This window comes from Manihot esculenta, chromosome 8 (genome assembly GCF_001659605.2).
Source record: "Manihot esculenta cultivar AM560-2 chromosome 8, M.esculenta_v8, whole genome shotgun sequence".
NCBI lineage: Eukaryota > Viridiplantae > Streptophyta > Magnoliopsida > Malpighiales > Euphorbiaceae > Manihot > Manihot esculenta.
In genome coordinates this window covers 21,127,639-21,137,872 of record NC_035168.2, presented here as the reverse complement: position 1 = coordinate 21,137,872, position 10,234 = coordinate 21,127,639, and the positions used below count along the sequence as shown (strand labels likewise).

The 10,234-nt window shown below is 37.1% G+C and overlaps 1 protein-coding gene across 3 annotated transcripts; it reads left to right on the top strand.

The window, feature by feature from the left end:
- Positions 1 to 2,372: 2,372 nt before the first annotated feature.
- Positions 2,373 to 8,683, top strand: LOC110621773 (U-box domain-containing protein 13). 3 transcript variants are annotated; one of them, XM_021766071.2, is made up of 6 exons: positions 2,373 to 2,566; positions 2,659 to 2,930; positions 3,845 to 3,961; positions 5,549 to 6,013; positions 6,319 to 6,598; positions 7,463 to 8,683. In XM_021766071.2, the coding sequence occupies exons 2-6, from the start codon at positions 2,661 to 2,663 to the stop codon at positions 8,266 to 8,268; spliced, it is 1,938 nt and encodes a 645-aa protein (XP_021621763.1). In that variant the 5' UTR covers positions 2,373 to 2,566; positions 2,659 to 2,660; the 3' UTR covers positions 8,269 to 8,683. The 3 variants fall into 3 exon arrangements, with proteins under 3 accessions (XP_021621763.1, XP_021621762.1, XP_021621761.1); XM_021766070.2 differs by having other exon boundaries at positions 2,374 to 2,551; XM_021766069.2 differs by having other exon boundaries at positions 2,374 to 2,930.
- Positions 8,684 to 10,234: the final 1,551 nt, after the last annotated feature.

Here is a 10,234-nt window from a genome sequence, read left to right as displayed (position 1 = left end):
TATCTTGTACTGCCATGAGTACTTCGGCTCTGGATGCGTTGAGGGGAGTGACTGCCTCAGGAATCCGAAGTGGATATGCCCTCTGCTCTCTCCTGTCCCAGGGCTGCCTATACACCTCAAGCCCCTTATTCTGTTTTCTTTTCGATCTCTCTGACCTCCTTTCTTCCATCGCCTTTCCTCTGTCTCCAGCCTCCCTGGCGAACCTGCTAGTTGTTAATGCATCATCTTGCCTTATATACTTCTCGGCTCTCTTCATTAGTTCTGTCAGGGTAGTGGGTGGCTTTCTACATAGTGACCTAAAAAACTCAGGGCATGTGGTCCCCTTCTGCATGGCTTCTACAGCTCGGCTCTGCAAGGCCTCCGTGTTAAAACGGGCCACATAGTCCCTTAAGGATTCATTCTTCCTTTGTTTGACAGTCTCCAAGTAACTGGTCTTCCTTTCAACTGGGACCTTGCTATGAACCGGCTGATGAAGATGTTAGCGAAGTCCTCGAAGCTTTTAATGCTTCCTGCCTCCAGGCTATTGAACCAGGCCCTGGTCCTGTAAGGGTTGTGGGGAACACCTTACACATCAAAGCATCCGATAGAGTTTGGAGCTCCATGAACATTTTGTAGTTTAGGATGTGCTCCCAAGGGTTCCCTGCTCCGTCGTACGTTACCATAGGGTGGCATCATAAACTTCTTAGGAATGGTGTCCTGTTGGATCCACCCTGAAAATGGTGAGGATGTAGGTAGGAGGGTCTAACTGTGGTCTTTTGCCCCCAGCTCAGCCAGGAGCTGTTCCCTCATTTTATTCAGCTTTTGATCTATTTCTGTCTCCTCTTGCCTTGGCCTCTTCTCCAGGCGATACCTGTCTCTCCATTCTTCACTCTTTCTTCTCCTGGCTGTTCCCACAAAGTAGCTCTCTGCCTTATCATTCTCAATGAGTTCTCTCACTCTTCTCCCTCGGGCTCTAGCTATCGGCTCTTCTTCTCTACCGGCTCCTTCACTCCCTTCTCCGGTCCTCCTGCTACTTTGTTAAGGGATCTGGTAGTTGAAGGTGGGTTGAGGTTCGGTAGCATGGACCCCTTCAGCTACAGGGGGTATGTTTAATGGGATATTGAGACCCCTTTGCTGCAACATTTGCCCCAGCCAGTGGGCGGTGTTCTATAGCTGAAGAGCCATGGTCTAAAGTTCTTAGTTAGATAGGGTGGCTCTGGGTACATTCTCTGCCGAGCTCGGTAAGGGATTAAACAACATTGGTGGTTGGTTGGAGGGGGTTGTAGGGCTTGAGAAAGAGAACTGCTGACCCTTTTGAGCAGAGCTCAGGTCATTCAGGATGTTATTGGTGTGGTTTTTATTATGGTTTGCCATGTGGATCTCAGTGGGTATTACAAGAATGGAACTCCGGTAATGAGAAGATCTCCTTCGTTTCCACAGACGGTGTCGATTGATGTTCTGAGATCTAGAAAATAGGGTTTACAGTGATTGTGTAAAGTTGGATGGAGAAGAAGACGCTCCTCCCTTTTTATCCCTTTTCCTTTTGTCTGCTAGTGACGTCTAACTGCTCCTCTACTACAATGCCACCTGTCTCTGTCATTCAAATCCGTGCGTACGGATGTGTCAGAGCCTCTCTCCACGGCAGGCGGCCATTTAATTTCTCCCAGCGCACATGCGGGCAGGGCTGCGAGGTGACTTGGTCAGCTCTCCTAGCTCTTGTCATGTCACTGGATTATGCTTTCTTTAAATGGGCCCGCGTGTGAGGTCTGCCCGGCCTAATTCTTGTGACCGGGCTGAGACGCGCAACGTGGGACTGACTCACCTTGAGAAAGGCCTGATGGATCTTAAGTCTGTGTTCTTCCTTAGGGTTCGGCCTTACCCCAAGTGTAGGAGACCCAGCAGTCTATCAACAACAAACCCCAATGACCCAATAACTAACAATTTCAATTATTAATTTGTCGGTCCCCAGTATAAAAAAGGAAGAAAACACACCCCAACAAACAATAATATAGCACTGCATCTCTAGTTCACGCCTCATTTAGCATAATTAAGATTAAAGAATAAAATTATACAATAAAAAATCATGAATATAAATATAACAGAAGTGGAGCGACATCTTATCGGAGTTAAAATCTGATGCTACCACTCTCCCTTTCCTCTCTCTCTCTCTCTCTCTCTGCTAAAAGAGCCAAACCAAGCTATATACGGGAAAGAAAAAAAACTGTAATGGAAAAATATAAAACCTTCCATTTGGGTGTTATCCATTAATAGTAGCTTAGCTTAGCAATAAAAATATAAAACCTTCCATTTGGGTGTTATCCATTAATAGTAGCTTAGCTTAGCAATTTAATACAGCTCATTATTTTAATTTTAATTTAATTTTTAGTATTTAGAGAAAGAGAGAGAAGGAGAGAGAGAGGGCGCCGGAGAGGCGCTAATTGAGCAGGAAACAGCAGCATCATTCTTGCCCAAGGAGCGGGTGTGGTGCTAGGCTGGACAAAAAATCATAACCAATCTCAAACTAGAGCCTGCGCCGTCCTAACTCCTAACTCCTAAATCATTAGCCAACCTCGTTAGTAACCTGCCTGTCTGCTTCTTCTCCTTCTCTTCACGCCCTTTATACTAAATTCTCACCCTATAATTTCTTTTCTCCTCTAACGTCCTGTGTTATTTTTTTAGCTATGGAGGACGAGATGAAGCTGCTTCTTGCAAAATTGATTGAAATTCTTGATGACATTTCTTCTTTTTCTGAGTTTCATTGCTCAGTAAGGCACCAGTGTCGCCATCTGTTGAGGGGATTGAGACTTTTAGCTCCTTTGTTTGAAGAATTGCAGGAGTTTCAGGGCAAAGTCCCTGAAAATACAATAAAAGCTTTTGTTTCTTTGATGGATTCTTTCATTAAGGCTAAGGATTGGCTTCAATTTTGCAGCAACGGCAGCAAAATTTACATGGTGCGTTTTTCTCTCTTTCTTTCTTTTCTCCTTCCCCTCTCTCTTGTTTGCCAGATTTGGCTAGGTTATCGAATCTTTGAAAATGTAGTATTGTACTTGGAATGGACTTCCTGATTGACTCTTGAGCTACTATTTGATGATTTCAGTAATTGTCTTGATATTATGCGTGTTCTTATATTTTAATTATCCGGGGAAGTTGAATTTAGTTGCTCGTTTATCGGCTGGCTAGTCTCTCTTAAGTTATGTTATTGGTTCAATAAGTTTATTGTTATTGCACATTGTTCATAAATGGAAACACCTGTTCCTATGATTTCTTCGTGATAAAGTTTCCTGGAGATTTGCTTTCATACGTGCAAACCCTTGTCTTATTAGCATTCAAGAAGTTAAACTCCTCTTGAAATTTCTTGTTTATCCTGATATTTTGTCAAGAATGTGGTTTTAGAACGATGATGGAATGCAAAAGTATTGTCAATTTTCACAATTATTTTTGGATTATGATCTCTTATAATCCAACTTTTTGATGGACTTATAAAATTAAAGCTTAATTTGAACCATCTAAATCATGCAATTAATTGCAAGTAGTGTAGATGCAGGCAGTGCCTTATAAATACCTTTTTTTTTTTAACTAGAAAGTGACTGGTCCAGTCATCAAATCTGCTCCACTTCTGAAGACTGATTTTATCCCTTTTTGGCCGGCTTTCCAGCCTTGATCTAGCTGCAAATGTTCTTATTTATTCTTTCTCTTGACATAGTGTGCTTGGATCTTTAATCCATACACACGCGCATACACATGCACACGCTAACACACATTGACACTAATGAATTTGAAAATATCTATGAATTTTAAATTTTTTTAACTATATTAATTCTAGTTTTAGTGGCATCTTTAACATCTAGATTATACATGCTCTCAGATACTGGGGATGGATCAGATGATGCATAAATTTCAAGAACTTGCAGGTCAGTTTGTGAAGGCCTTAAGTGAGATTTCCCTTGATGAAATTGACATTTCAGAAGAAATTAAAGAGCAGGTAAATGTCGCTGCTGCAATTTGATGTGTGCTTTTTGAATAATTGTAGAGGTGTAAATGAACCAAACTGTTTGTGAGCTATTTGAGATTTGACTTGACAAAACTCGACTGAGTTTGAATTAATTTTTAAACGAGTCAAGCTCGACCTTAATTTTTTAGGCTCGTTTAGTAAATGAGTCAAATTTAAACTACATAGTATTAAGCTTGTTAAAGTTCGTGAGCTCAACTCATTTTTTAGTTCATAAGTAAGTTCGCGAACAGTCTCGTGAACAGGCTTGTGAACAGCCTTGTTAAGGAGGCTTAGATTAATATCATAAGAGAACTAAACTCAAATCCTGTATAAACTTTCATGAGCAAAACTTAGATTTTCTAAAGTTTAGTTTTGCATAATTTAATTATATTTTTAGAGCTTGTAGATATTCAGATCATTAAGATTTTAAGAGCTCGTTCTTTAGAGGTTTGCAAGCTAATTTATTTAACTAAAATTATTTAATTTTAAATTTATTAGTTTAAATTAAAATTTATTATATCTGTAAATAAATTGAACTGCTCCTGAACAAATTCGATAAAAGCTCAACTTGTCTAAGTTTATTTGCTAAATGAGTTAAGTTTGAGTTTATTAATACTCGGCTTGAATTTGAAATGAGTAAACTTGAGCTCAAAAATATTTTAATGAACCAAACTTGAACTCTTCAAAACTTGCCTCAGCTCGGCTCTATTCAATTCGTTTACACCCGTAAATAATTGATTATTAGAGATCCCAAAAAAGAGCTATTCCAAGAATGGTTTTGAAACTAAAGATCTCGAGCTTTATTATTTTAATCTACGTATTGCTAAAAATGTTAATTATCTTTCATTTTGATCAAGGATTTAGATATTCTTAAAATAATTAGTTGCCCTATGTTCTTGAAGATGTCTTAGTTTCATACTTTTATCAGTTTTCCCTTTCCTTTCTATCGCCGGTATTGCATTTGGGGAGGAATTTTGTGTTGATATTTCCTTACTGGCATTACCTTTGGAGAGGGAAGTGCAATTCCAAGGATTATTTTGTATTTTGGTACTTTATGTGAGTGCCTTTGTGCTAGTGTTTTTGAATATGCTCATGAGTTGCTAATTATAAGCTGTTATGAGGAAGTTTTTGGCTTCTATATAGAATCTCATCAAGGGAAAGTTGTTAGAATTGATGAGATTCTATGCTATAATTAAGGGGGAGTGTTATGGAAAGTCATTTCTATTTAATATCAGATTTGTATTCCTAAATAGAGAGAACAATAATATGTCTATATGTTCCTAAAATAGAGGGTTTTGATATATTTCTATTATAGTTGGAGAATCCCTTAATTGATAGTATCATATCATATATGTCTTAGATCCTCTATTATAAATAGAAAAACCTTTGTATTATGAAAAGAAAATCCAATTCAATAAAGATGTAACCTTTTGAGGTTTTGTGACCGTGGATGTAGGCTATCATAATTTAACCGTGTAAATCTTTTTGTATTATTTTCTTCTCTTCTCTATTATTCTAACTTTAACACTTTCCTTTTAACTTTTCCTCTCCTTATTATTCTACTATTACCTTTGCCAGGTTGAGCTTGTGCATATTCAATTTGCAAGATCCCAGAAACAGCTTGATATACCTGATTTGGAGTTGTTCAAGGATTTTTCTCTTGTTTTCAATCAAAACAATGAGGTAGGTACTGATCCGGCTGTTCTTCAGAAGATATGTGCAAAGCTAAATTTGATGAGTGCTGAAGACCTTGAGAAAGACTCAATAGCTCTGCATGCGATGCATGTTGCTAGTGGTGGAAATCTTGAGGACAAAGAAAAAATATCTATATTGCTAAAAAAATTTAAAGATTTTTTCCTGGCAGGGCATGCTAAATCCAATATTTCTGCGGATTTAGTCTGTTCTCCTCCTGGTTGTGATGGCCAAGGCTGTCACGTGCACACTACTGACCTATCTTCCCAGTCACAGAATATACCAGATGATTTCCGTTGCCCAATATCCCTGGTATTGATGAAAGATCCTGTAACGATTTCAACAGGTCAGGTATGCATGCAAAAGGAGTTTGGTCGAGATTTCTCATTAATTTGTTACGCTAGGATGGAAACTATTTATCCTAAATTTTGAATAAATATCTGACAAGATATGGGTGCTGCTAGCATAATATAAAAATTCTATATTTCGGACACTTGTTACGTGATGATCCTACATAGTATATATGATGTTCAGGCCAACAATATTTCAATGGATCGGGTGCTATACTTTCCCTTGGTCATTGATGGACATAAAGAAAAATTGTACGACTGTCCCTTTTTCTGTTACATTCCTTACTTTTTTCCTTTTGTTTACAGACCTACGAACGAGCTTGCATTAAGAAATGGCTTGATAGTGGGCATAGAACATGTCCCAAGACGCAACAGGTCCTATCTAACACAGTTCTCATTCCAAACCATGCCTTAAGCAGTATAATTTCCATTTGGTGTGAGGCCAATGGAGTGGAATCCCCTAAAAAATTCGGCAATTTACATCTGTGCAAGGCATTTTCTGCCTGCTTTGTTGAAGGGGTGAAACTTGATACTCTTTTCAGCCAGCTCGTTTCAAGTAACATTGAGGATCAGCAATCTGCTGCAGGTTAGTGTGATTACAAAATGTTTCCACTTTCAGAGGGGTGCACGAGAAATTCCTACAACTTATTTCTGCATGTGGTGTTTCTAAACTTAAATTGTTGCTTATAACTCACCATTTAAATAAATAGGTAACCTAGTGCATGAAGCATGCCATGCTTGTGGGGCCCTTGGTGGGGAAGGGGGGGGGGGGGGGTTGACGTATGCAGCCTTACCTTACACAGATAGGCTGTTTCCTTGCTTGGAACCCATGACCCTCTAGGTCGCAAATGGAATAACTTTTCCATATGCCAAAGCCACCCTCGATAACTCAGCATTACAATGCTTAAAAAAGAACCCTACAGCATTTCAATATGGCATGCTTCTAGTTCTTTGGAGACAGTAACATGTATTGTTTTAGCTTTCTGCAAGAAACTATATCTTTTGTCTGGTAGTATTTTTTTGGGGGGTTGGAAGACAAGCCATGGTGAATTTTCACTTGGATGCATGCTCTAAAGTAAAACAGTATGGAGGAATAATCTAATGCAGCAATTTTGTAATTTTATGAGGTTGCGCAATTCCTTAGGCAGTCCTTCATGTACTTATTTTATATTGTAAGAGCCTTTTCTGTCATTAAGCTAGATGTATCTATGGGTTTAATTTGACAGCTAACTTAGTTTTAACACGAGGTAAGATGTTGGCAGAAGGTAATTAGCATCTTGCATGGCTTCTAGAATAACATGATTATATTTTTATGTAGAATAATCTCCTTTCTCTAATTGTCTTATATTTACTTAGAGAATCAGTAACACAATGTGTACTGTGATGCACTATTGACTTGTTGATGATTAACTATTACATGGATATATCTCACATTCTTGACTTGTTGCAGGTGAGATCCGTCGACTTTGTAAGCATAACAGTGAAAACCGTGTATGTATTGCTGATGCTGGTGCAATCCCCCTCCTTGCTGAACTGCTCTATGCAAATGACAGTCTCACCCAAGAGCATGCTGTTACTGCTCTTCTGAATCTTTCTATTCGTAATGCTAACCAAAGAATTATTGTTTCGTCTGGGGCTATTCCTGGCATCCTTCATGTGCTAAAAAGTGGGAATATGGAAGCAAGAGAGAATGCAGCAGCAACCTTTTTTAGCCTGTCTTTCGTGGATGACTACAAAGTGAGTATTGGTGCATCTGGAGCAATCCCAGCTTTAGTAGCACTGTTGAGTGAAGGTTGGCGAAGGGGGAAGGTTGATGCTGCAAAAGCTCTTTTCCAGTTGTGCTTGTACCAAGGGAATAAGAGACGAGCAGTGAGGGCTGGAGCAGTGTCCTTGCTGGTGACAATGCTAACAGAGCCTGGTTGTGAAATGGTGGATGAGGCATTGGCAGTCATGGCCGTATTAGTTAGCGATCCTTACGGAAGAAGAATAATTGGAGTATTGGACACTTTGCCAACATTGGTGGAGTTAGTAATGAATGGATCTCCCATGAGCAAAGAAAATGCAGCGTCAGTGATTCTGCATGTCTGTTCTGGAGATCCTGACCATCTGTCAGAGGCCATATTGCTTGGTGTCAAGGATCCACTTCAGGACTTAGCAGAGAATGGCACAATAAGGGGCAAACAGAAGGCTGCTCAGTTGCTTGAGCTTATTGATAGCTTTGGAGGTCAGCATGAACAAAGCTCTACTGCATACTAATTCTCAACCTCGTGTTCAGCCATTATAGCTTCCACCTCTAACAGGCAGTACAGATGATCAGGCAATTACTAATTTATAATTCAAAATGTGTTCTATTCTTACATTATTTGCTTAATTCATTTTATTGATTCAAAGGCAATCTTGCAGTAATTTATTATCATTATTTTGGGGGAAGCAGGTTTCCTCTCAGTGAAGATTCTGTGAAAGGGAAGAGACAAATTATTTAACATACCTTTGGTCTTTAATATCAAGGAACAGATCATATTGTTTATGAATTTACATGTATATCCTTGTTATGTTGGCTACTCAGATGACTTAGAAATGGGCTGAAGTATCTTTTCTAGATACCAATTTTATATTGCCATTTGGCTTTGATATAGAGATGATTGAGACTGTGGAATCTATTTGTGGTAAAGCTTGTGGGCTGAACATATCATGCACATGAAAAAGACACTACTGAGAGGCTCTTTTGTAAGTGGCGAAAGGAAGGATGAATTCCATCAGCCAACAGCCACATTTATATATATATATATATATAGTTGGTTGAGCAAAGAGATAACTACAAAATTGTGGTGAGAGATCTCTGTAGCATCAAGTGGCGATCAATATCAGTTAAAGGTTAATCAACATCATGTAAAAAGGAGATTATCTCCAATTACAATACTGTGACCGAGTATATCCTTTTTTAGAATGTGCATATTTGTTAGTGTCCGTGTCATTTTCAGGTGTTCAATGGATGGACCTGAGCCCCCAGGTGAATCCTTTGAAGTTTGAACTTGTTGGCTTGTGCTTACCATTATCACATCAACTCCAGTTTTTCTTCTTATTTTATGATGAGAAGCAAAATAATTTCATGTGCAATGTTATTCACTGAATTAATAGCTAAATCTCTTAGGTTAATTTACAAAAAATTACCCTATGGTGTCTTTTTCAAGTAGCACTATAATTTAATTTTTTTTATGTAATTAATCGTTATTATATATGTATTTGATCTATATTAGATAAATAAATAAATAAAAATGGCATATACATGTATAAAGATGTACTATGTTTGACTAACTGGGAAAACAACATTGGTATGGAGGCGAAAAGGAAGAGGAAAATCCTATCTAACACGCCTAAAAGAGAAGAAATTATTGCGCTGAAAGGAGGGGTAGAGAAAGGAAGTTTCGGCTGAAAGATGGAAGGAAGATTTGCCCATATCTTTAACTTTATATACTTGATGCTTATACTCAAGATGAGATGAATTTGAAGTTTCAGCCAAAAACAATGACAAAATCATCACTTTCTTTAGCCTACGTTAGCCTAATTCATTTTGTAAAAAAAAAAATCAAATAAATTTTTATAAAATTTTATATAATTTTAATTTAAAATTATTTTAAATTAAAAATATTTAAAATTTTTTTCATTTCAAATAAAAAAATTATTATAAAAATAATTAATTAAATTGAATTTTTGTAAAACTTTTTATTCCCATTAATAAAAGCGTTAGAGTTTGATAAGTATAGATAACTCACCATGCATTGAAACTTTTTGCAAAAATGACATTTAACATTCCCTAATCAAATTTCTTTTATATGCATTGAAATTCACTATTCTTCTTCTTTTCTATATATATATATATTTTTTCACTTTACTCAATCAATCTATCATGGGTAAAATATCAAAGCCATCCTAACTTCATTTTTCATATTAGCATCAATAAATTTATGATTACTAAAAATGTAAAATAGACTTGCTATCACATTCAGAACATTGTGTTAAGTATTCCTACTATAAAACATTTGTATTTTAGTATGAGTTATGCATTTATTTTATAATAAAATTATTTATTTTTTATTATTGCATATAAATATTTTTAAAATAACGGAAAACAATATTTTTATTAAATTTCAAAAATTAGTTTTTAGTTTTCTAATTGAAAAATCAGCGTATGCAAACTCAACTTTTTTTTCAAAATTTTTAT